The sequence below is a fragment of the Arctopsyche grandis genome, chromosome 13, assembly GCF_051622035.1.
Source record: "Arctopsyche grandis isolate Sample6627 chromosome 13, ASM5162203v2, whole genome shotgun sequence".
NCBI lineage: Eukaryota > Metazoa > Arthropoda > Insecta > Trichoptera > Hydropsychidae > Arctopsyche > Arctopsyche grandis.
The window spans coordinates 22703287-22731242 of NC_135367.1; the positions used below are offsets into that span (position 1 = coordinate 22703287).

Consider the following 27956-nt stretch of genomic DNA (forward strand, 5'->3'; position numbering starts at 1 on the left):
AGTGTCAGGTATGCCTTACTAGTTTTGCTAACATTACCAGCAACAACATGTACGATGGAGCGTTCGTTTAGCACATTACGTCGTGTAAAAACATGGCTTAGATCTACATACAATGTCAGATGAACGTATGCTAGAAGGGGCGCCCGCAGAAAATGTTCTAAGGGGGCGGCAAAAGTCTTTTTTGTTGCAGTTCACTTTGACTCTGTGTACCCTTAACATGCACAATCCAGACAGACTTTCATCTGACATTGTAGATCTAAGCCATGTTTTTACACGACGTAATGTGCTGAACGTTTTCCGATAGATAGATAGCTGAACTGATAGATAATTCGTTTTACAGAATTATCCATCTGACATATAATATCCTTATTTGGATATCTAATGGTTGACGCGTACAATCCAGACAGACTGTCTGGATTGTACATGTCAAGCGTACACAGAGACAAAGTGAACTGCAACAAAAAATACTTTATGGACAAAATTGTAGATATGTTTGGTAGCGATAACAGACGACTTCAGTTCTTGTTTAAAGAATAAATTTTATTTTAAATTTATGTTGTAATATATTGTGTTAATAAAAAATTTGTTGCTACAGTATACCCTTCATTACTAGTGTCCTGTCCGTTCGTTCACCATACAAATACGCTACAGTAAATTAAAACTACATTAAAACATCACTAAAAATATTTTGCCCCCCCTTAGAAAATTTTCTGCGGGCGCCCATGATAGCATGACTGAAGCCATCACGATAGACTTACAATTTCTATCAAATAGCAGGCCTAGTATCAAATAAAAACATACATTTAATCGAACCCCACCAAATGAATTATACACACAAGAAAATCATTTTAATGGACCATTTGTGACGAACACCTTTACGCGCAGAAATGGCTCCCACGTTGGGACGCGCAGGAGGTGTACATTACTTATATTCAAGTGTATATAAGATTTCGTCATTATTTTGAATAGGTTATTCATTATATATTTTATGAATGACTTTTGAAAAAATCTCCCCAATTCTCATGGTAGTTTTTGAACATGGTATTTTAGAATATCGATTTGTTGCCGTAGTAAATATCAAAATAGTTTTATTGATAGATACATATATAGAATTATAACTATATTATGAGAAGATACACAAGTTAATTAGTTGCCATAGTTGCAAACAATGCGGATTTGCGTGCTAGTTAGCGGTTTGCGTGATCTCCCCATGACACGTTTGTCGCCAAAGTGAATACGTTACAATACGGCGACAATAGCGAAAGACACACGCTAAACATGGACGAGGAGAAGGTTCATTCTCTACCTTGTCATCATTTAATTTAATAATACCGTCATATTTTACGAATACCACAGCATACATTTTACCGATGTTTGATCGATACCATGAATGCTAAAAATATCCCATACAAATTTATGTCTACGACTTAATATTATTCTTTCATAAGAAGATTCTTTCATAAGCTACTATGAACATGATATGATTAAAATTGTAGATAATTAACACGTTGGTTGGTTTACTTTAGGATTATAGTGTTTTATTTTTTTCGCAATTCCAGGTCGTCCAAGATGTCGAAGCGGAAGAGAGAAACAAAGTATGTATTTGAATAACTTTAGTAGACAAGTTTACTTTGCTCTAAATTATAAACAAAATTTGAAAATTATTTTTCAGCAAAAACTCATAGCAATGAACGAGTTGGATGCTAAAACAGATTTTATGAGCAACTTTGTATTGAAAGTTTTACGCTTAAAGCCTGAAAAGTGGCAAAAGATGATGCAAGGAGAAGAAAGGGTAAAAAAAAGTACACATTTGAATCGAAAGAGACTCTTTTACTACAATTAAAAGCGATCCTTAAATATTTACAGAATATAGTTCAAAAATATATCGAAAATGCAGATATACCATTGATAACCTTTAACGTCAGCCATATAGGATTTTTACAAGCGAATTTTGGGTTTTCTTCAGTTCCCAGGAGTAAATTCGCCTATTTCGTACGAAAACCTCGACATGTTATAACTAAAGAGAATGCTAAATCTGTAAGGACTGATCGTATTAGAAGCCTACATTAACGAAATGATCAAAACAATGGTTTATATACTCTTTTATGCTTAAATAGATACTTCTTGCTGGACAGATTTCCAACCAAGTAGTGAGTGAACTCACAGTTTTTACGGAAGAGATAATCTATCCATTGCTTTGCAATCCAAAAAATCATAAAAATTGGCCAAGAATAATAATAGACGATATAAAAAAGCACGCTTACGATTTTAAAAATACTCTTTATCAGGTAGTTACATAATTTGACATTGAATCTTAGTTAAAATAATAGCATTAATGAGTTAATATTATTTTTAGATTCGAGGAGAATTGAGTAATCAAGTTATGTTGCCGATGCCAGACGGTATAGAAAAATTAGATGAGGTAGAAAGTTTGCTTATAAAAAGGTATTTAAAATAAATTGCAATACAACTCAATTTTGTCAAATAAATATGTTATAAAACTTTTTAATAAATTACAGCAATGGAGAAATTGTTGATGTTTATCTGAAGACGAATATAGAAGGAATTGTGATATTGTGGACGACCCAAATAAATAATTTGCTGAAAGAAGACTCGGATGTGGTCTTTTCAAAGAAACGATTTCCACTCCCAGTGGATGACGTCGACTTCTGGTCGACTCGTTTGAAGAATTTGGAAGGGGTCTATGCTCAGCTCCGTCATCCTAGGGTCAAGAAGATGGCCAACTACTTGGAGCTAACCAACAGCGTGTATCTGCAATGTTTCAAAACTATGCTAACCAGTTTGGTTGCAGGTATGTGTAGTTAGTTATATGTATGATACATCCAATCCATCATGTGAAGTACTAAAGAGTACTGAACCGGTTCTGATTATAGATTTTTTTCAAACTTTTGTGATTTTTGTAGATTCTTTAGATTTGAAGTTCCCTTACGGGATAAAGAAATAAAAAAAATATATATTTGTTTCAGGTGTTGTCGAAACTCGCGATATAGTCATTCATCAAATGCCACTTTTGAAACAATTCGAAACTTTTCTCAACACGAACTTTTTAGAAAGTCAGCATTTAATTAGACCCATGATTCATTGCATCGGTCTATTGTGGGCTAATTCTAGGTATTACAGGAAGACTGAAAGGATCACAGGTACTTCTTTCACATTCACTTTGGTGTTGGTATGAATGTATATACATAATCCGAGCATACTTTTATTCAGCTAATATCTGCTCCTCCTTCGAATTTCTTCTTGTAATTTTAGCATTATTTAATATACACTTGCAGTTTTGATGAAAGAAATGTGCAACATGATCGTTCAACAGTCGACCGCGTGTTGCGAGCAGCGTAGCATGTTTTTTGGTGAGCCATTCGAACAGGTCTTGAAATTAAGCCAAGTTTTAGAAAATATCGAACACTTTTTGTGAGTTTTATGTGATAAGATATATGTATATATGTATCATTTAAATTGGGTTTGACTTAAAAAATTGTACTTTGAAGGAATGTTTATGAGAAGAACAAGAAAAACATTGGGTCGTTCTTTGCCGCTGATTGCATTCCAATCCACTGGACTTTTGATTACGACTCGGTATTCATGAAACTTTTGCAATTCATTGAGAGATTGAAAATGGCTAAGACTATACTACAGAATACAGCTGAGATGCTGAAGCTGGAAAAGGTCGAATTTGGAGGAATCAGAGGCAAAATCTACAGCGCCAAAACAACTGATGTAAATTTACCAAATAAAAGGGGTCATCGGTGTAGGTACTACATATGTACATGTGTATATTCTCATTGATTTACATTTCAGATTTATGAAAAGTACACAAAACTCTTTAACGACATATGCAATATACAATACGATCCTTTGGATACCGAAGATGAATCTTTCAAGGAAGATTATAGACGATTTATGGTGAAAGTCATCGACATTGATCGATGCTTGGCGAAAGTTTTCGGCGACGCTTTCGATGATTGCTCTCATTTGGATAATATTTTCAAGGTTGTTAAATGGAAGAACAAAAAAATATATATACTAAAAGTCATTTAAGTGTTTTATGTAATGTTTCAGCTATTACAAGTTATCGGAGATCTGGCCAATAGGCCTAGGATTCTGAAAGAACTTCAGCCGAGGTATGAACGTTTAATCGACTTGTTAGATGGCGAATTGATTCAAGTTAAGCAAATATGTGAAGAAGGGATGATTGTAGGATTCAATATTTATTTTTTATTAATGCAGGTGTAAAAATATGATAATTGATTGTACCTATTGGTTATTTTTCAAAATTACTTTTAGGTTTATTACAATACGAAGCGTCGACCTATGATCGATGCATATTTTCCACCTGTAGCTGGAATGTTGTGGTGGATTTTCAAACTTCAACAGCGCGTCCAAATTCCAATGAACGAATTCAATCAAATTGAAGATTTGTATGCAATATATTTTGGAACGTAATAATATAGAATTTTGAAATTTCATTCTAATGACGTAATTTTAATTTTTAGATTGATTTTCTCTAGTTCTTCTGACGACCTCCGAGTAAAGTACGACGTATTGATAAAACGATTGAATTGCATTGAAAACGAATTGTACGATGAGTGGTTTGTAACGGTTCCCCAATTGTGTAAAAGAAATACTAAGAAGAGCCTTCTGATTAGGGAGAAATCGTTGCTCAAATTGAATTTTTCTCATGAGGTCTAAACTATTTAATGCTATTTGATGAATAATCATGTACATACTTGCTTATAATATGATATTTCAGTTGGTGTGTTTGTTGAGAGAGGTACGATACTTGATACTATTGGATAAATTCACAATTCCACAAGAAGGTATAGAATTATACGATCGAAGCGAAGAGTTACAGGTAATATTGAATGTACCTATACATAAAACCTGACGCTTTGTTTATGTATATACATAGATAGCTGTTCTTTCTTCTGATTTTGATCTTTATTTCAGTCTGCCATATGTAAATTAAATCTTTCTATTATCTGGTACAATGATATCAGAAAGGATAGTCATGAATCGGAAGTAACTTTAATAGAAAATGAAATAAAGGAAGTAGACGTTTTGCTAAGAAAAGGCATTGATGAATTGAACTGGAACACAAATGGTGAAATTTTGTTTGTTTTTATTACAATATTGTTTCCAATTTGTATTGGCAGTAGTTTCTAATGAATGTACTCATTTAACAGTTACTGCATATGTGGAAGAAGTTTTCGACATGATTGATAAACTTCAAAAGCGCGTTTTGACAGCTCAAAAAAATGTCAAACAAACTTTCCAACAAATGGATAGTTGGGCTAACGTGGCAATGTACGATCGTCATCCACATCCGAAGATTGGGAAATACCCTCTTTTGGCATTAGACGAAAATAATTCTAGAAAATTAAAAAGGTTTTAAAGATATTATACTAGATAAATCAATATATACTATAATACAAATGTAATAATAAAAATTTCGTTTAAAGATTTGAAGATATTCGAACGACTCAAAAAGAAATCATTCACAAATTGAAAGAAAATTACTTTTTATATTTCAAAGTACATCAAGAGGATAATCAGGTATTCTGATTTTTAACTTGTCATGGAAAAAATATATTTTTTTATATCAGTACTAAATTGTTGTCATATATACATATGTATATAATATCGCTATTCTGTGTGTCTGTGTAAGATAACGCTCGCCGTACTATAATAGTCGTTTCGATTCGACATACATATGTACTTCACTGCTAAAACACTGCGAATAAAACGTACGAATATAATAACGAAAGAAAAAAAACTTCTATATATACTGTTTGCTACTAATTTTTCCTTAGGCTAATAGACGGCACTCTGTCTCTGAGCATTTAGCGCCGTATGTCGAAAATTTATTTAATTAATTGATTTATTTTTTATATTTAGGTAGGTAAGTAGGTAGTTATTACCTTTTTTCATATTAAACAATTAAATATAAATATTAAATTAAATATAAATATATTTAAAAGGTATTTGAAAAATATTCGACCGCGTGCGGATCGAACACAGGACCGACACATTTCTTTTATTTTTTTACTTTTTCTATGTACGTAGTAACAATAGATGAAGTTTTGTGATCATGTGAAAATTCGAACTCGAGATTTTGACTGATTCGAACTCAGAATCGATCACTGATCACGTTTTCATGATCTAGTTTTTATTTAATAACTTAAAATGCCAATATCCATGCGATGATATTTCAACGGGTACAACACTAGTAGATACATTAAATTATATAACACATACATATATGTGAATTAGTGCGGCATAATATATTATCACCAGTATGTGTTTAAATAAATTTAATACTAAAATTTAAATTAATATAAAGGAGTTTATGTTCTAAATTCCAAATTACACACAGTATAAATATTATTATTATAATTACAAAAAAATTGTGTAATTATGATTACATCTGTGTACCTACATAGATAAAGTATTGTCTATATTCGATTATTTAATTAAAATGAAAACATTTTTTTTAACAAACAGAAATCGAAAGGATTTGGCAAAGCTTGTAAGTTTTATGTATTTTTTTTAATAGTTTTAATGCTTAAAATTGTCTAAATGAATATTTTTTTTTAATGTGTTAGCACAAGATGAAAATTCTGAAGAAAATTTTGCTCTCATTAATTGGCCTGCGTATGTCGATTATATTGATAGCCAAGTATGAAACTATTTTTTAATATGTTTATAAAATAGCTAGGTTCTATATAATTATTGCAATTTGTTATACAAAGGTATCATCAGCAATATTGAAGGCAATAATAATCAGTTTGACATCACTTTATACCAATATTGATGCTATAAGAGGGCCCAATATACCCTTTGTAGAAGTTTTGGCTGAGCTACAAGAACCAGGTGTATCTACAACACATTCTACATACATAAATCAGAGATACAAAATTGTAATTTTAATTGTAAATTTACTATAATATGTATTTAATGATTTTTATATGTATGTATGTAGATATTACATTCAAACCACCACTCGATCAAAATGAGACTGAAAGTTTATACAGTATATTCTCTATAATGATAGATGAAATTATCGAACAAGCTGAAACTTATGAAAGAATTACGAAAGACATAAATCTGAATAATTATTTGAGTAAGTTATTATATAGTAATATTTTATTTTTTCGTTACTTTTGAAAACTTAATCATTTTTTAATTATCTTCATATGTAGTGGAAGCTAAAAACGACAAACAAATACTGACCATGAAGACCAAAATACAAGATATTGTATCTAATACAATTGAAGACATACATAAATATATTGCTGTAATATTATATGTATTTTCATAATAAAATATGGATTGAAAAAATCAATTACTTAATTCAATTAAAATTATATTTAGGTGTACGAAAGCTATTCTTATTTATGGTTAGACGACAAGCAAGAGTTTTTGTACGTATTCTTAAAAACTAGTAATGTTATAACGAAAGACGTTTTGGAGGCATCTGAATATGACGACATTGATGACGATGAACCAATAATAAGGCCACCCCTTGCTGTATTTAAAGAACAAGTACAATATAATGTTTTATAATACAATTTAGAATCTGATTTTCTGGGATGCGGTGCATCCGCTCTAAAATCGCTAGACACATTGAACGACAGATTAACGGACAGCTGCTTTAAATGCAATTCTCGTCTTCTCGAATGATAGATTGCACATCAGATGATCCAACTCAATTTTAATAATTACCATTTTAATAATTGCATCTGTGCACATTGAAACGTTACTCTGCATCCGATGTGCAATCTATCATTCGAGAAAACGAGAATTACGTTTAAAGCTGCCGTTCTGTTAATCTGTCGTTCGTTTGTCTGGCGATTTTAGGGCGGATGCACCAAACCCGATTTTCTGAACAAGATTTTGATATTGAATTTTTGATTCTTATATGAACAGATAGACGTCTTTGAAAATTTGTACAAAGAATGCGATAAACTACCAGAAACCAGATTATTCAATGGTTGGCTTCTACTAGACATGAAAAGGTTGAAACAATCTCTATTAAACGCAATATGCAAGTGGGGAAACGTTTTCAAGCAGAATATTGTCGACTATGTCGAAAATAGGTACATACGTAATGGATTTTAAAATTGAAATAGATTCTATTTTAATTCTTAATATTTTAATTTTGTGCAGATTGAATGATTTGGATGAATTTATAGAGCAAGCTTCTAAAAGCTTGTGTTCTGATTTGAAAGACAACGATTATGAAGGGTTGCTGTGCGTTATGGGCTGTTTGATAAAAGTTAGAGAACGACAAGTAAACAGTACCCAAGCGATGTTTGAACCCATAAGTGAACAGATAGAACTGTTGAAGACTTACGGTGTGGAATTTCTTGAAGAGTCCTACGATCAGGTACTTACACAGTATCCATATCCTAAAATCGTTCAAGGAACTTATTGATAAGGTTATCATATTGTTTTTGTACTTTTAGGACGGAAAAAAGAAGCATTCAGTTTATACATTAGTAAGATTTTGAATTATTTGTTTTGCTAATGATTAAATTGTATGAAAATCGTTAACTGTGTAATTTCAGCTGGAAGTCCTGCCTGAGAAGTGGAAGAATCTATTGAAACTATCGTCGGTGGTTAAAAGTAACGTGGGACCTCTCAAGATCAATCAAGCACACTTAATTTCCAAACAAGTCACGCTTTTCAATGCTAGAATGCAGTCTTATAGAGACGAATTCAAATACAAAAAGGTATAATTTGTATTCAAAGAAAATATGGGTTTTGATGTTGTGCCATACTAACTATCTTAATTTAATAACTTAAATACCTGAAAATATATGTTGGAAAATGAAGACATCCCACCTGGGAAGTTACTTCCTGAAAGTCCAGACTATATCTATTTTTATTGTTTAAATTTTAGTTTTTCTCATTGAAGTGTGAAGAGGTTTACTCGCTGATAGATAAAACTCATCTAGAGTTAGTTCATTTTGAAGAAGCATTGAGTTCGTTAAATAAATCATGTCAATTGTTCGATATTCATCCTCCAGATACGAGGCCCATTTTGAACGCGCGAAAAGAGTTAAAAATGACAAAGGTATGTAAATGTATGACGAAACTATTGCCCTTTTATGACAGGAACATTTGCACGATTCGTGTGAATGTGAAATGTAAATTTTGCTTCTTTGTGGATTAAATTAAGTGTATATTTTCAGCAACTGTGGGATTGTTATTTCCTTGTTGAATTTACAATTGAAGATTGGAAGAAGACGCCGTGGAAGAAAATAGACGCCGAGGGAATGGACATGGAATGTAAACGATTCATAAAAGAATTGAGAGCTTTAGATAAAGAAATTCGACAATGGTGGGCTTTACATTGTTGTGTTGTAAATATAAAAAAAAAACAATTGTAAAACTACATTCATTCGTATATGTTTAGGGAACCATATTTGGCAATAGAATCAGTGATTAAAAATTTACTGACGTCATTGAGGGCTGTTACCGAACTCCAGAATCCAGCAATTCGTGATAGACATTGGATAGAATTGATGCGAACTACTAAGGTATGTATTATGATATATTGTACCATATACCTACTGTATACCTCGATTATCCGGACTAATTGGGGATGAAGTTAGTTCGGATAATGAAAATTCCGGATAATCGATAAAATCAAAATTGACAGAAAATACGTGTATGTACATTCAGTATGAATAATTTTTATTTGTTTTCATTTACATATATATTATAATATCATGAAGATCAATATTAAATTATTATTTATTAAGAAATTCAATTATGGATTTTTGCTTAAAGTTAGCTGTTCTTTTTGAAGCTGCCAAATCGCGAATACTTTTCATACAATAATGGACCAGATATTGGCTGTCTTTGTCTTCGAATGAACCACATAAAAGTACACTCTTCGACTTCTTCGTCTCCTGATTTTTTCATAACTTTACGCTCTGAGCTTCCATCTTCTGACATTAAAGAATCAGTAAACTTCATCATTTTTTTTCAATTTGTTTTTTATATCCGAGATATATGACGTTATTTATCTGACAAAAAACGTCCTAAGACACCGCTTTTTAAAGCATTGATTATATCTAATTTGTCTTTTAACACTTTGAGGAGTATGAACGTACCGGTACGTCCATAGTAAAATGGGCTCCACAGAGTACCGCCGTACCCGTACGTTTTGACACGTTCAATTACTAAAAATATTCCAATTCTCTTGTTGTTCGACATATTTGCATCTCGTTTTTTTTCATGTATAGCTGAGAGTTTTCTTTTACTCTTGTGTATATATTTTTTTGTATTCGAATAAAGGAACCAAATTTAACGAGGCGTGAAAGACAGTTAAATTTTGATGACTGAACATGATGACAATTTTTTTTCTTAAGTAATATTTTCCACATGTAAAAACTGTAAAATTTGTTCCGAACGAATAACATTGCAACCTCTGACCAACCAACCTCTTGCAAAAATAATTTAGCGTAAAATTATAGCTTTATTTTCGAGAGAATTTAGTCCGGGATGCAAGTGGAACTTTTTCCAAAGCCACCGCCGGGCAATAAATCAATCATATAATCATATTATTTAATCATATTATAGCTTTCATTCTTTTCCTTTTTTTTATTTTGTATTTACCTTTTTCATTTGTTTTATATTTGTAAATTTCAATTTCTTCTTATATTATATTTTATAACCTTTTCCAAATATTTTAATACTATAGGTTAATTATGCAATGTTCTACATATTTTGTCATGCCTTTATTCTTTACTTTTTAATTTGTTGTCCTTATATTTATCTTTTTCATTTTTGTAAAAATCTATTATTGGACTCGGATGTTACATATATTATTTATTTACTTTTTGTTTTTTTTTATACATATCTATGTACATCCTGTCTGTTGATTTTTCAATTAATAAAATAAAATAAAATAAAATAAAATAAAAATAATCGAGTGAAATATGTCAATTTTACAACTTCCCACAAAATAAAAGTGTTCGCTCAGATTTTTTACGTCAGTTGATTCCGAAAAAAAAAATCACTCCTGTGACGCTTCTGATGTTCAAATAAACTTACCACTCAAAAGGGATAATACAACACGTTGTCTTTTTGTTTTCTTTCCCATATTGGTGAATAAATTTATTTAATAATGATTCAATCAATCATTGTTAAATAAATTTTCAAGAAACAAACGTCATTTGAATGTTGAATTTTGAAGACAACTGATTCATTTCTCCGTCTTATTTTCGAATTTTTAAGTTATGCATTTCAAAGCAGCAAAATCGTAAAATTTGTATTTGTTTTTAACGATCCGGATAATCGAGGTTCTACTGTACAATATAACTTATATGTAAAAATATTCATTGTATTATAACATAAATTAACTTTATGGTAGCAAAATTTGTTAATTAGCTGTTCATATTGTGCTCCTAAGCTCTGATATAACGACCTTCACCCGTGACAAACAGTTACGGGTAAATACATACGTTCTGTTTAATGGGGCAGTATTTTTACTAGTCTATGTGTACATATGTACTCTCATAGTGAATACAAACTAGAGTACATCTCTGCCTTTTGTCTGCTTATAAATATACATAGTTAAATTGAGCTCAATTTATTACACGATACCGATCTGACAGTTGTATAATCGGGCCTGTTTGACAGTTCATATGATGGGGATTTTGTCCACAGCGTGCTCTTGCGCTCAATTTTTGTCCACGTTAGGCCTTTAATTATACTTATTAATTATAACATGCTAAATGTTCGTCCGCTAACATTACAATTGATGCATTTAGAATGTGGCAGACGTGGATTTGGCCGATATCATGATTAAATCAAATAGCAGCAACACCCATTATCATCATTCATCTGCACCGCACTGTGTATACAACGCCGACAAACACGTCTATTCATCACCATCATCATCATCATCATCATCATCGACAAAGGGACCAGCATCGAAAATGCCAAAACTCAAAATCCATTATCGATCGTTACACAATAAAATCACGAAACGTCAACCTAGAAGAATAATGTCAACAATGCGTTTCAAAGATCCTCTGAAACACACAAAAACACACAATTACACCATGGAAGACTTCGACTTGGACTTTGCCGATTTGAAATTTCCTAAAGGTAGTGTAAAACACTGCCATGCTGCAAAAAGTCTTCAAAAACCCATCGAAATACCTTACCTATTCTGCGAACATATAATTTAATTAAATGCTATACAATCAAGCACTTTATTATAAATCGTTTTAAAATACATTCATTACAATATATGACTATTGTTTCATTCGAGCACACAAACAATCACCATTTCATTTTTTTACATTTGATTACATTTACAATTATTCTCATCTCTTCATTTCATCAACATATGTATTACCTACGAATGTTTGTATTATACATATACTTTCATTGAATTAGATAAAAACCTTATAATTCAAAACGCTTTTATGTTATTGCTCAATAGCGAGCTGAAAATGAAGTTGATGCTGCAAAAATGGTAAGTTTAATTGCTTCTTCTTTTCATGCAAAAATACTACATACAAAATTACTAGAAATGAAAAAATTCTTAAATTGGAATGTTTGCAATTGGCGCTTTTGTATTGGCTTTACGATTTTCTTGATTCATTTGTAAAATTTTCATTAAATGCATAGTTAAATTTGAATTATCGTCTAATATGAATAAATGATAAATTAAGATGATAATTATAAGTATAATTCAAGGTGAAGATCCAAATGGACGAAAGTACCACTCTAGCTGGATTGTTATCACTGAATTTGCATAAATATGAAGATGAAGTTAAAAATATTGTTGATAAATCAGTCAAAGAAGGTGCAATGGAACGAACTCTCAAGTAATTAATTTTGTTATTATTAATTATTACAGATGATATTATTTTTTATAAAAGTGTTCAAAGCACGTTAGTGCAATGGCAAAAATAGAAAGAAGTAAAAATATATATGTAAGTATGTAGTTAAATTTGGAAACGTACCTTTATACTACAATATATTTTTTCAGAGAGTTGAGCGTTACTTGGAGCAAAATGGAATTCGATTATGAAGAACACGACCGAACTAAAATGAATATGCCCAAAGCTAGCGAAGACTTGATAGAAACATTGGAAGACAATCAAGTAAATTTGATTAATTTCATACATTCATACCCCATAAAAAGTTCCTAATGATATTTACTAATCCCCATCAAGAATCATGAATTACTTTACTTTTTAAAATTGACCTGCAATATATGTATGTATGTACATAAATATTTAAGTCTAATTAGAAATCAATCACAACAGACTCAAGTGCAAAACATGATGGCGTCGAAGTTCATCGGCCATTTTGAATCGGAAGTCGCTGAATGGCAGAAAAAACTATCTAACGCCGACCAAGCGATAAACATATGGTTTGAAGTACAACGGAAGTGGATGTACCTCGAAAGCATTTTCGTGGGATCTGAAGATATACGAAATCAGCTTCCAGACGATTCCAACAGATTTGATAACATCGACGAGCAATTCAAAGTGAGGCAATGGCAGTTTGCTGTTGAAAAGTATACATATTATTGATATTACTTCATCGATTCCTTTTTAGAATATGGTTGAACGCATTCAGTCTACTCCGAACGTGGTCGAAGCCACGAACAAACCAGGACTATATGACGATTTGGAATCCTTGCATCGTGGATTGGTTGTATGTGAAAAAGCTCTGAACGATTATTTGGAGACGAAGCGTCTCGCATATCCAAGGTTTTACTTCGTATCTTCGGCTGATTTGTTGGGTTGGTTAAGAATATATTTTCACACCGAACTTAAACTGAACAAATGTATTATTATTGTGTCATTTTTCCCTAGATATTCTTTCGAACGGGAACGTTCCAGAATTAGTATGCAAACATTTAATCAAACTGTACGACAGTTTGGCCAAATTGGTATTTTCCAAGGATGCGGAAAAGCGTAAGAGCAATATCGCTATAGAAATGATCTCAAAAGAAAATGATGAGCACGTTTTGTTTAAAACTGCATGTGATTGTTCTGGAAAGGTAATATTTGTCGTTAGTAATTATAATTAGTTAGTGATTCCACCCAGCGTCCCTCAATATTCATTACATTTATTTGTTTTTTTTATTGAATTTATTTGAGTACTTAACAACAGCCAATCAGAAACATATTTGACGACATATTTGAAACAAATTTTTAATTTAAAAAATTAAAGAAATTGAATTTGAAACACAATATAGCACGGAGAAAAAATCCGTAAAAAAATATATTTTTGACTTTTAAAATTCTCTAGACAATTAATTAGAAGTATTTTAAAGCAATGAAATATCACAATCAATAGGAAAAACATCTGACTATTGATTCCAATACTCACTTTGAGCACAACAATACTAGATTTTGAGTTAAAGACCGCAAAAGCCAAAAAACTGTAAAAATCGTGCATTTTTTTAAACGCTCATATGTCGTAAACGATCACCAACCAACAAAAATCATTATCATATTCAAATTTAGTGGGTCAAATTTAGTAAAGATTGGTTAGTCTCCGCTCTGGTAACTCAAAAACGTGATTTTTTGTTGCTCAGTGTTATTTAGTTTGTGTTTATGTACTAGAAGTTGCCTATAGACTTCTGAATCGAAGATTCTTTTCTGGTAATACAGTCTCATTAAATAATTTGACAGGTTGAAGTTTGGTTGAACAGAGTAACTAATTGCATGATTGAAACACTCCACGAGCTTTTAAGCTGTGCTGTAAGTGCTTACGAAGAAAAACAAAGAGATTTATGGCTTTTTGATTGGGCAGCTCAAATAGCCCTAGTTGCTACGCAAATATGGTGGACGATTGAAACCAACCAAGCTTTCGCCAAATTAGAAGAAGGTAAGCAATAAAAAAACACTAGCCCATTAAATTGAACTAGAAATCGTCAATACACTGTATTTCAAGGATATGAAAACGCGCTAAAGGAATATCAGAGACGTCAAATCAATCAATTAAATGCGCTAATATCGTGGCTGCTTGGAGAACTATCGGCTGGTGACAGACAGAAGATAATGACTGTTTGTACAATTGATGTTCATTCTAGAGATGTCGTCGCCAAAATGATAGCTGCTAAAGTCGAAACGTCAAATTCTTTCATGTGGCAGAGTCAACTGAGGTATTCTTTCCTTGTATATCTAACAAAGCAAGCAATGGTATTTTTACTCAATTTTTTTCAGGCATCGGTGGGATACAACTGTAGATGATTGCTTTGGCAACATATGCGATGCTCAGTTCCAGTACGCTTACGAATACTTGGGAAACACTCCTAGATTGGTCATCACACCCCTCACGGATAGATGCTATATAACTCTGACTCAAGTGAGTTGATAATATAATTCATTCTAATGGGAGCTAGATTTTCATGTTTGTGGTTTTTTCAGAGTTTGCATTTGATCATGGGTGGTGCACCAGCAGGTCCAGCAGGAACTGGAAAAACTGAAACTACTAAAGATTTAGGAAGAGCTCTGGGAGTTATGGTGTACGTGTTCAACTGCTCTGAGCAAATGGATTACAAATCTTGTGGAAATATATACAAAGGTGAGCGATTGTTTATTTTGAATGTATAAAATTTTGTAAGTGGTAGAATCATAGTTGACTTGGATTTGTTTATCATTTAAAAATAGGCTTAGCTCAAACTGGAGCTTGGGGATGCTTCGACGAGTTCAACAGGATATCGTTAGAAGTTTTATCGGTAGTTTCCGTTCAGGTTAAAGCAATCCAAGACGCAATCAAGCACAAAAAATTAAAATTCAATTTCATGGGAGAACAGATTTCGCTCAAAGCCACTGTGGGAATATTCATTACTATGAATCCAGGATACGCAGGCAGAACTGAACTACCCGAGAATATTAAATCCCTTTTCAGGTCTTAATATTAAATCGATATAATGTAGTATTCAGGAATTAAATTTTTGTATGATTTGATTTAAATTTAACAGACCGTGCGCAATGGTCGTGCCTGACTTTGAGCTGATCTGTGAAATTATGCTGGTGGCTGAAGGATTTCAGGAAGCTCGTCTGCTGGCTCGTAAATTCATCACGCTTTATACTCTATGCAGGGAATTGTTATCCAAGCAGGATCATTACGATTGGGGTTTGAGAGCTATAAAATCAGTCTTGGTTATTGCTGGTTCTCTGAAGGTTTACTTGAATTGTTATCTTATATGTAGTTCTTGTTTTATAATATGTATGAAATCAATATGTTTGTTTTCAGAGGGGTGACAGACAGAGGCCTGAAGATCAAGTACTGATGAGGGCTCTGCGTGATTTTAACATTCCAAAGATCATAACTGATGATATTCCAGTGTTTTTAGGATTGATTGGTGATCTTTTTCCATCTCTGGATGTACCTCGTAAGAGAAATATTGAATTTGAAAAGATGTGTCAAGCAGCCGCTATTGATATGAAGTTGCAACCAGAACCAGGATTCATTTTGAAGGTATAGGATGAGCAAGTGATGGATCGATAGCTTTAGGATCAGCCCTACCTAATATAATTTCATGGTGATGGTCTCCGAAGTCCTCATTTTTTTTTATTTTGTTGTAATATTTTCAGATTGTTCAACTTGAAGAATTGTTTGCTGTGAGACATTCAGTTTTTATAATCGGTCTAGCTGGAACTGGAAAAACTTGCGTGTGGAAATGCTTACATCGAACATACCAGGTGATTGAAACTTTTTAGAACCATTTTTGTCACACTATAAAATATGCATGACATATTTTGTGTGTAGTCAAGAAGGTATAGTATAATTTTATATCAATATTTTGTAAAGAATTTTTCAATAATACATTTTCCTATACAGATGGCAAAGTTGAAGCCATATTACAATGATTTGGATCCAAAAGCTGTAACCAATGACGAGCTCTTCGGTGTTATAAATCCAGCCACAAGAGAATGGAAGGACGGGCTGTTCTCGGTGATCATGAGAGATATGGCAAATATGCCAGGAGATAGTGCAAAGTGGATCGTTTTAGATGGTGATATTGATCCAATGTGGATCGAAAGCTTAAACACTCTGATGGACGACAATAAAGTATGAAAAAAGTAGAAAAAAATAAAGTTTCAAATACAATCTATTAAAATAATCATTTCTTAAATTTCAGATCTTGACGTTAGCCAGCAATGAAAGGATTTCACTGACAAAATCAATGCGATTGCTGTTCGAGATAAGTAATTTACGTACGGCTACTCCAGCCACGGTATCTCGAGCTGGTATTTTATATATAAATCCTCAAGATTTGGGTTGGAATCCGTGAGTACTTTCGAGTAATGAGTTGAGTTATAATTTCCAGTTTTCTAAAAATTGTTTGTACTTTTTAGCTACGTCTCATCTTGGGTCGATTCTAGAGAAGATCCATCTGAAAAACCAACGCTTTCAGTATTATTCGATAAATATATACCACCATTATTAGAATCTTGTAAAAAATTCAAGAAGATTACTCCTCTGACTGATATACAGCAAGTTCAAATGGTAACGTTTCTGCTGGAGTGCTTTTTGACCAAGCAAAATATACCCAATGACAGTCCTAAAGAATGGTATTGTTTATTTCACAAGTCCTGTCAGACATGAGTCGCGGGATAAGTTTTATTCTAGCAATATGTGGTCGCAATTTAGATAACGAATGTTAATATTGTTCCAGGTATGAGATTTACTTTGTATTTTGTTGTATTTGGAGCTTTGGATCTGCACTGTTCCAAGACCAGTTGACTGATTGGAGAGCAGAATTTGTTAAGTGGTTTACCACTGAATTTAAGTCGATAAAATTCCCTTCTGAAGAGGACATATTTGATTATTACATTGATCCAACTACGAAGAAATTCGTTTCATGGTCTGAAAAATTAGAGAAGTATTATTTTGATCCTGAAATACCATTGCAGGTACTTATAAATCTTAAATGCTGATAAACGTCTTTTTTGGTTCAATTGTAATAATTTTGAATTTTGTAGCAATGTTTAGTTGGCACAGTGGAAACTACTCGTCTGAGGTTTTTTATAGACTTGCTTCTGAATAAAAAGCATCCTGTGATGTTAGTAGGTGGCATTGGCTGTGGAAAAAGTGTTATCATGACTGATAAACTATCTAGTTTACCAGATAATTATGCTGTTACTAATGTTCCATTCAATTTTTATACTACTTCAGGTATGTACAAACAACCTCTTATAGGTTGTAATCTCTGTTGCAAAATTATGTTTATATTTAACGATTCTGTTTTTCAGAAATGTTACAAAGTATTCTAGAAAAACCACTGGAGAAGAAATCTGGTAGAAATTTTGGTCCTTCTGGGAATAAAACCATGATTTATTTTGTCGACGATATGAATATGCCTGAAGTAGACAAATATGGAACTGTTCAGCCTCATACGCTCATCAGGCAATTTATGGACTATAGACATTGGTACCAAACCGGATACTTTTATTTCCTACTACTTCCTCTAATTTTTAAATGCATGGGCATTTTTTTTTAAATACTTTTTATTATTACTGAAATTATGTTCACAATACATCTTATATAAATTTTAATAGCTACTGATCTACTGATCATTTTCTATTTTACAATTTAATTTAATTTGGTTTTGTAATCATAGTATTATATTATTCTAATGTTAATCTACAGCATAATAGGAAAAAGAGCTCAAAAACCTATTTACAATCCTTAGCATGGGCATTTAAAAATTTACGGTCCCTATTGTAGTGAATTTTATAATTATCTATGGGAGCTACATATAGTAAAGGTTCAAGCACGATTAGTCAGTTCTAATTCTTTGAAATCTTCACTAAAAAGTTTTGTGGTAGTTTCTACTCTAAAAAGTCTTTAGCATATCAATTAAGCTTGAAGTTTATCCAGAATATCATTAAATGCTTATTATGTTTTAGGTATGACAGATCAAAACTTTCACTCAAGGATATTCACAATTGTCAATTTGTATCCTGCATGAACCCAACAGCTGGCTCTTTCGTCATCGATTCACGCCTTCAAAGACACTTCTGTGTATTTGCCGTGAGGTAGCCATTGTATTGCTATTTAAAAATATGTATACATATATACCTAAAATAATATGTTCAGTTAATATTCTTAAGTAGCCAAAACCAAAGTCAATATTTACATGCGTTTCTACCTGAGATCTTAAGGTAGAACATAGATCAGGACAGTTATTATATTACAATTTTGAATCTTGTACAGTTTTCCATCACCTGAAGCCTGTCAACACATATACCAATCAATACTGTCAGCTCATCTAGCATCCGAGCATGGAAGATTTCCACAGGCTGTATCTGCTATAATAACTCCTTTAGTGAAAGCTGCTCTTGCTTTGCATACTCGAATGACATCGATATTCTTACCGACTGCTATAAAATTTCACTACGTGTTCAATATGAGAGATTTAGCCAATATATTTCAGGTAAATACTAAAAATATTCTTATCACATCTAATTAAAGTGAAATATTAATAAATTTCGGTGATAGGGTATTCTACATGCTACTGGAGATACCATTAAGTCTCCAAGTGAACTTGTAAGATTGTGGATGCACGAATCTACCCGAGTTTACTGTGACAAGTTAATAAATGAAAAGGATATAGATTCTTTTCAAAAGATCATTTTGGAAACGATTAAGAAAGGATTTGAGGTGAGTTTTTGCTTAAAATTGGGTAGAATCTGTCATACAAAATACTTCACTATCGTTGTTTCTGTGATTTTTTTTACCCGTTTTCTTACATAAATTATAAATTGAAACGTTTATTGTTTTTCAAATGTGTTTTTCTTGTAGGAATTAGAAGAAAATGTCATATATGAGAAACCTTTAATATATTGCCACTTCGCGGAAGGTATCGGAGATCCAAAATACATGCCAATCAAAAATTGGGATCATTTAACCAGGTTGTTGAACGAAGGTCTCTCCTCGTATAACGATATGGTCTCTACAATGAATCTAGTCCTATTCGAGGATGCTATGTACCATATTTGCAGGTTCGATTTAGTTAAACATTGAGTGTAATGTGATGATATAATAATAATATAATGGTTGTAAATTGTTATTTGTATTCTTTAGGATAAATCGTATTTTGGAAATGCCTCGAGGAAACGCATTGTTGATAGGAGTTGGAGGATCTGGTAAACAATCTCTGTCTCGTTTGTCGTCTTTTCTATCAGGCCTGGAAGTTTTTCAGCTACAATTGAGGAAAGGATATTCAATATCTGATCTAAAGAATGATTTGGGTTTGTATTTTTATAGACGTGTATATAATATTTTTATTTTATTTAAAGTGCTGTGTTTTTTTTTTAGCTGGAATATATTTGAAAGCCGGTTTAAAGAATGTTGGGATGGTGTTTTTGATGTCTGATGCACAAGTGGCAGATGAAAAGTTTTTAGTTCTCATCAATGATCTGCTTGCTTCTGGGGAAATTCCGGATTTGTTCTCAGATGAAGATATAGAGAATATTATCAATGCTGTTCGTACTGAAGTGAGCGATAGCTATGATATTGTGGTTTTCAAAATGGATTAATTCAAAATACAGATATTTGATATTGAGTATATTTTAGACAAAAGCAGCTGGAATGCAGGACACTAAAGATAACTGTTGGAAATTTTTCATCAACAGAGTGAGAAGACAGCTGAAGGTTATTTAATATTACTGTCTGACATTATGTTATACCTGTGTATATATTATGAATACTTATACTATATGAGTTTCCATATTTAGGTGGTACTATGCTTTTCTCCTGTGGGAACAACCTTGAGAGTAAGATCCCGTAAATTTCCAGCCATAGTGAATTGTACTTCCATCAATTGGTTCCACGAATGGCCTCAAGAAGCTTTGCGTTCAGTCTCTAAAAGATTCTTATCTGAACTGGATGAACTTCCAGTATGATTTAAATTATTTGCACAAGACTATTCATTATTCATTTCTACATAGGTAATATTGTTATGCCTTAATTTTTTCAGGCTAATTTAATCGATCCTGTAGCTCTTTTCATGTCATACGTGCACACTACTGTCAATAATATGTCGACTGTATATTATCAAAATGAGAGACGTTACAATTATACAACGCCCAAGTCTTTTTTAGAGCAAATTTCTCTATATTCCAAATTGTTAAAGTTGAAGTCGAGTGATTTGAAAGTTAAAATAATGCGCCTAGAAAATGGATTGTTGAAATTAGACTCCTGTGCTAAGGATGTTGAAAAGTTAAAGGTATATTTAATTATAAATATTTTTACTCAGATTAAATATATAATATATCAGTAATTTACTTTGATTTTATTAGATAACTTTAGCTCTACAAGAAATCGAATTGAAAGTTAAAAATAAAGCAGCTGAAGAGTTGATATCTGTAGTTGGTGCCGAAAGCGATAGGGTTTCCAAGGAAAAAGCCTTCGGTTTGTATGATTATATTTTATGTAAATTTGAAACATTAAAACTTTTCTTAGTTTTCGTATGAACAGAAATTTGAAATGTATTGAAATGTCACGAGCAGATTAAAGGTTTTTCATCTACCTGTATTAAAAGTATTGTATTCAAAGACCCTTTGTACATATTCTTTCAGCTGCTGCAGAAGAGAAGAAAGTGAAAGTTATAGAAGAAGACGTATCAATAAAGGCTAAAATTTGCGCTGACGATCTTGCCAAAGCTGAACCTGCATTAATAGCTGCACAAGAAGCTCTTAATACGTTGAACAAAAACAATCTAACTGAACTGAAATCTTTTGGTACTCCCCCTGACGCTGTAGTAAATGTTACAGCTGCTGTCAGCGTGCTATTGGCCAAAAAAGGAAAAATACCCAAAGATAAATCTTGGAAGGCGTGTAAAGTAAGTATGTATATCGCTTTTGTACATTGGTTTGAAACTGATTAAAATAATTTTAAACTTTGAACAGGTCATGATGGGTAAAGTCGACCAGTTTTTAAACGATCTTGTCACTTATGATAAAGAAAATATACACCCTGATATTGTTAAGGTGAGCGAAGTGAATGTCCTTATTGGAGCTGGCATTTATTGAAATCTTTGTATCACTTTTAGGCTATTCAACCTTTTATAAAAGATCCAGACTTTCTACCAGAAACAATTCTAAGTAAATCGAGTGCTGCAGCAGGATTGTGTGCTTGGGTTATAAATATTATGAGGTTTTATGAAATTTATGTGATTGTTGAGCCAAAAAGAAGAGCTTTGGCAGCAGCTAATGCTGAATTAGCTGCTGCTAGATGTACACTAGCTCAACTCAAAGAAAAAATAGCTGTGAGTTAATTTTATTTCTTCATTTTTTTGTGTATTACAGTCATGTTAGATTAAATAACAAATTGTTCTAGGAATTGGAGCAACGACTAGGAGTTTTATTGGCAAACTTTCAAGAAGCTGTCGATGAAAAAACAAAGTGTCAAACCGAAGCTGACACAACTAACAAAACAATAGAACTTGCCAATAGATTAGTAAATGGCTTGTCGTCTGAAAAAATAAGGTAATATTTAGCAAAATATATAATTTTTCAATATCTTTATGCATCTTTTTGTATTTATAGATGGACAATATCCGTCGCTAATCTCAAAGATTGCGGGTTAATGTTGCCGGGGGACGTACTCTTGGTTACAGCGTTCATATCATATGTTGGTTGTTTCACACACAGCTACAGACTTGATTTGCTGAATAATATGTGGATACCTTTCCTATATAAAGTAGATGTGAGTTCAGCTTTCAACAATGTATAAGTAAAAATTTTCAGATATAACTTAAAAAGCTGTGTTTTCAGCCTAAAATTCCAATCACAGATTGTTTGGATCCGCTAATGTTGATGACAGATGATGCTCAAATAGCTACTTGGAATAACGAAGGTCTGCCTGCTGACAGAATGAGCACTGAAAATGCCACAATATTAACCAACTCAGCAAGATGGCCATTGATGATAGATCCCCAACTGTAGTATTTTATAATACTTCAGCAATACTGATATTATATGATATAAGTTAAATAATTATTTCTTTTAGGCAAGGAATTAAATGGATTAAAAATCGTTATGGAGAACAGTTAAAAGTGGTTCGTTTAACTGCTCAATCTTATCTCGAAACTATAGAACTTTCCATTTCTAATGGGAATGTATTGCTAATTGAAAGCATTTCTGAAACTATCGATGCTGTGTTAGATCCGTTATTGGGCCGGCTGTTGATTAAAAAAGGAAAAGTTATAAAGGTCCTTCTTATAGTCCTCATCTTAAATTTGTAGCAAAATATTGTAAAGATCAAAAGATATATATTTAACTAATTGCAGATTGGAGACAAAGAAATCGATTACGATCCGAATTTCAGATTAATCCTTCAAACAAAGTTAGCAAATCCACATTATCAACCGGAAATGCAAGCTCAGTGTACTCTCATTAATTTCACTGTCACTAAAAATGGGTAAATACTCTCAAAATCATCATATACATATAGTATTCTTAATAAGTATATTTTAATTCTACATTCAGACTGGAAGAACAATTGTTGGGAGACGTCGTTAAAGCAGAAAGGCCAGACTTGGAATCGACAAGAGCAAACTTAACCAAGCAACAGAATGATTTCAAAATAGCGTTAAAAACATTGGAAGACGATCTTTTGTGTAGATTATCATCGGCTGGACCAGATATATTGAGCGATTCAGAATTGGTGGTAAACCTAGAAACGACTAAGAAAACTGCAGCTAAGATTGCTATCAAAGTGAAGGAAGCTAAAGTGACTTCTTTGAAAATAGATGACGCTCGAGAACATTACAGGTATAATGATAATATAATATTTTGGTATTTTATATTTGAAATGATCCATTTTAAAGTAATGTGAATTTGTCATTTAGACCAGCTGCAGACCGAGCTTCTTTACTATATTTCATTTTGACTGATTTGAGTAAAATAAATCCAATATATCAATTTTCGCTCAAAGCATACAGTGTTGTATTTAAAGATGCTCTTTCAAAAGCCAATCCTGATAAAAAATTAGTTCAACGGGTTGCCAATTTACTGGACAGTATAACTTTCTCCGTGTTTATGTATACTAGCAGGGGACTGTTTGAATGTGATAAGCTTATATTTCTGTGTCAAATGGCACTTCAGGTGAAGAAATTTGATTAAATGATTATTCAAAATTGATGTGCAAATATTCAAAGTGTTTTTTTATAAGGTACAAATGTCGAGCGATGATGTGGCATTGGAAGAAGTTGATTTTCTTCTACGATATCCAATGAAACCCCTCACATCACTTTTTCCATGGTTATCTGATTATAGTTGGGGTGGTATTTGTGGATTGTCCAAAATGGAAAATTTTTTAGGGCTAGATAAAGACATCGAAGGAGCGAGTAAAAGGTTAAGTATATGTATGTATATGTAATATATTGCACTTCGGATTTAATAAAATTTTACTAATTGTCCGTTCCAATTCCTTTTGCAGATGGCAAAAATTCACTGAAGGTGAAGCTCCAGAAAAAGATAGATATCCTGGCGAATGGAAGAATAAAACTCCATTGCAAAAATTGTGCATCATGCGTGCATTGAGACCGGATCGCATGACTTATGCTACGAGGTTGAAATTCTCCCAGAACGATTGTGAATAGTTTAACAAATCTTGACATGAGATTTTATCATTGTTGCAGGTATTTCATAAAAGAAAAACTGGGCGCAAAATTTGTTGAAACCCATGCTATAAAATTCAGTAAATCTTTTGAAGAGACCAGCTCGTCTACACCTGTCTTTTTTATATTGTCACCGGGTGTAGATCCGTTGAAAGTAAATATGTAGTTTTCAAATTGATTTTAACTTATTAGATTTATATCGACCGCAATGTTTAATATTAAACTTACATTTAATTGTGTAGGATATTGAAAAGTTGGGTCAACAATTAGGTTTTACTGTGGATAATCAAAATTTTCATATCATATCTTTGGGCCAAGGGCAAGAAATAGTCGCCGAGAGAGCTATGGATGTTGCATCTCTGCGTGGTGAATGGGTTATATTACAAAATATACATCTGGTGTCGAAATGGTTGACGACCCTTGAAAAAAAAATTGAACAGTGCAATGAAAATAGTCATGAAAATTATAGGTAATTTTAATAAATAAATAAAAAGTATTTTTGTTATAATTAATTTTTTATAGTTATGTTGCGTAGAGGTGGGTGGAGGATCCAAGTAAAAGGCCAAAGTCGTGTCACAGCATTTATTGGTGATTAAGGAGATACACGCACTGGCAGTGCTCCGTCCAGAATGTCTTGATATCGCCTAAATACCGCCTTATAAAGGACAGGTCTCTCAGGGCATCCGGTTACTTCCCTATTGTTTAGGCATGTACCCGGATATGTATCCCCACGACACCCAGTCCCACGGTATCGGTGTTACTTCTAAGAACTCCACGGGAATGCGTCCGAGTACCGCTATCGCCGCTAAGTGCATTCGGGGGAGATAATCCTCGAAACCAATTATAACGGTCACACACTGTCAGGGATGCGCCTCGGCCTAATCCGATTGCACTTAACCGGCGGCTCTTTTTAGTATACGTAACAGTTATATGAATATTTTAGATTGTTTTTGAGTGCTGAGCCAGCCGCTGCTCCAGAATATCACATTATCCCACAAGGAATCCTTGAATCTGCTATAAAAATTACAAACGAACCACCGACTGGAATGAAAGCAAATTTGCATAAGGTTTATAATTTAATTGACATATTTAATATAATTTCCTTAAATTATTTTAAAAGTATTTTGTTTAATAGGCATTAGATAATTTTTCGCAAGATACATTGGAAATGTGTTCAAAAGAAGCGGAATTTAAAGGAATACTTTTTGCATTGTGTTATTTCCATGCTGTAGTTGCCGAAAGAAGAAAATTTGGACCTCAAGGATGGAATAGGTTTATTTTTTAATCAAAATTTTTGAACATTCACTCTATACATACTGATATTTCAATTTATATAATAGAAACTACCCATTCAACATTGGTGATCTAATGATCAGCATATATGTCTTATATAACTATTTGGAGAACAATTCAAGAATTCCATGGGAAGACCTACGCTATTTGTTTGGAGAAATAATGTATGGAGGTCATATAACTGATGACTGGGATCGAAGACTTTGCCGTACATATCTCAGCGAATATTTACAACCTGAATTAGTATGTCGATAGTATTTTATATATACTTTTCTATTCAGATTGTAATATATTTATAAAATTTTCAGATTGATGGAGAGTTATTACTAGCTCCTGGATTTGTAGCACCGCTTAACTCTGATTTCGTATCGTATCATACGTATATTGATGAGAATCTACCTGGTGAATCACCTTATTTATATGGTTTACATCCAAATGCTGAAATAGGAGTGCTAACAACCTTGTCTGAGCAGTTGTTTAAAACTGTACTTGAAATGCAACCGCGTTGTTCTGATGGTCAAAGTGGTTCAGGTTTAACTCGAGAAGAAAAGGTTGTTGTTAATTTATTTTGAGCTTTCAGAGAAAATTTTCAATTTCATGAATTTTTAGACTAATTTTTGTTGAAGGTGAAAGCTGTTATGGAAGACATAATTGACAAAATTCCAGAGCAATTTAACATCCAAGAATTGATGAGCAAAGTAGAAGAGAGAACGCCGTACATTATAGTAGCATTTCAAGAGTGTGAAAGAATGAATATTTTGACTGGAGAAATGAAGAGATCTCTCAAAGAACTTGAATTTGGATTTAAAGTAATTTAGTTTAACACGTTCAACCCGGCGTGTACCACCGGTGGCCACGCGGATAATGCTTTAATTTTACGGTTCCACTTAATTGAGCACCCCAACACTAAAATTTCTATAAAATTCTAATGATTTAGGGACAACTCATTATATAAAGTGATTTAATGCCGTCACGCGTAATCGGGTGTCGATACGCGTGACAGTGCCGCCACATGGGCAAATGTATGAAATCATGCGCCGGGCTGAATGTGTTATTAGTTTGCCCAACTGTTTAAAACAGTGTTTTTCAATAGTAGTTGGTTTTTAGGGTGAATTGACAATCACGTCAGAAATGGAAGACTTGGAAAATTGTCTCTTTATGGATCAAGTCCCACCACGTTGGACCAATCTCGCTTATCCGTCTCAGTTGGGACTTGCAACTTGGTTTATTGACCTTTGCGTGCGTTTGACCGAGCTTGAGAGTTGGACTGGAGACTTCACGGTAACCAATTAGTAATAAAACACCCTCCACTACATTTATTTTCATCATATATAATTATGTATTGTATTATAGTTACCTACAGTAGTGTGGTTGGGTGGATTCTTCAATCCACAATCTTTCTTAACAGCCATAATGCAACAAACTGCTCGGAAGAACGAATGGCCTCTCGATAAGATGTGTCTGAGTTGTGAAGTTACAAAGAAACATCGTGATGATTTTCCGTAATGCTATTCAAATAATAATGCTTCACAATTTATATATGAACGAATTATCACACACTTTATTCGCTGACTTATAGAGCTCCGCCCCGTGAAGGTGCATACATCCACGGACTATACATGGAAGGTGCTCGTTGGGATACTGAATTGGGAAGCATTGTTGAATCTCGATTGAAAGAATTGTTTCCAATGATGCCTGTGATATATTTGAAAGCTGTCACTCAAGATAAAGTAGAGACAAGAAATATATACGACTGTCCAGTTTATAAAATACGGTTGGGAAAGTCATTAATGTATTATCTATATTGAATAATAATTTACATACTAACATGTTATTTTCATTTTTAGAATGAGAGGACCTACATATGTATGGACTTTTAATCTGCGGACAAGAGAAAAGTCCGCAAAGTGGACGCTTGCCGGAGTTTGCTTACTCTTAGGAATATAATGTTATGCTTACATAGTATTTACCGATTTAATTAATGATAGTATTAGTTGTTGATCAATTTTGAATTATATTA

The 27956-nt window shown here is 32.8% G+C and overlaps 2 protein-coding genes across 2 annotated transcripts; both read left to right on the forward strand.

Moving 5' to 3' along the window:
* The first annotated feature begins 381 nt into the window (after positions 1 to 381).
* Positions 382 to 9068, forward strand: LOC143921654 (dynein beta chain, ciliary-like). Its single transcript, XM_077445006.1, has 32 exons — positions 382 to 491; positions 596 to 650; positions 1497 to 1511; positions 1560 to 1595; positions 1673 to 1792; positions 1867 to 2037; positions 2118 to 2288; positions 2357 to 2445; positions 2520 to 2812; positions 2988 to 3161; positions 3297 to 3432; positions 3510 to 3738; positions 3820 to 4011; positions 4081 to 4215; positions 4306 to 4460; positions 4515 to 4704; positions 4772 to 4873; positions 4969 to 5122; positions 5205 to 5406; positions 5481 to 5574; positions 6523 to 6547; positions 6624 to 6697; positions 6771 to 6891; positions 7001 to 7141; positions 7221 to 7315; positions 7393 to 7563; positions 7948 to 8117; positions 8188 to 8407; positions 8487 to 8519; positions 8589 to 8753; positions 8924 to 8983; positions 9051 to 9068. Exons 1-32 carry the CDS (start codon positions 382 to 384, stop codon positions 9066 to 9068), a joined length of 4116 nt encoding a protein of 1371 aa, XP_077301132.1.
* LOC143920967 (dynein beta chain, ciliary-like) lies at positions 8930 to 27883 on the forward strand. Its single transcript, XM_077444028.1, is given in 54 exon segments — positions 8930 to 9097; positions 9216 to 9364; positions 9440 to 9563; positions 12742 to 12872; positions 13037 to 13151; positions 13317 to 13541; positions 13612 to 13798; positions 13872 to 14059; positions 14697 to 14892; positions 14959 to 15169; positions 15231 to 15372; positions 15435 to 15591; positions 15678 to 15918; positions 15992 to 16193; positions 16267 to 16491; positions 16608 to 16715; positions 16855 to 17085; positions 17156 to 17304; positions 17373 to 17588; positions 17693 to 17930; positions 18000 to 18192; positions 18270 to 18447; positions 18927 to 19055; positions 19234 to 19453; positions 19519 to 19680; positions 19822 to 20021; positions 20104 to 20270; positions 20338 to 20516; positions 20596 to 20673; positions 20757 to 20918; positions 20999 to 21247; positions 21321 to 21432; positions 21600 to 21862; positions 21930 to 22010; positions 22073 to 22288; positions 22360 to 22508; positions 22569 to 22728; positions 22797 to 22963; positions 23032 to 23233; positions 23312 to 23442; positions 23511 to 23795; positions 23873 to 24128; positions 24196 to 24377; positions 24463 to 24594; positions 24665 to 24797; positions 24886 to 25112; positions 25587 to 25710; positions 25779 to 25915; positions 25984 to 26179; positions 26245 to 26745; positions 27044 to 27217; positions 27290 to 27438; positions 27516 to 27710; positions 27784 to 27883. Coding segments are annotated over 54 exon segments (9633 nt in total). The 5' UTR covers positions 8930 to 9088.
* Positions 27884 to 27956: the final 73 nt, after the last annotated feature.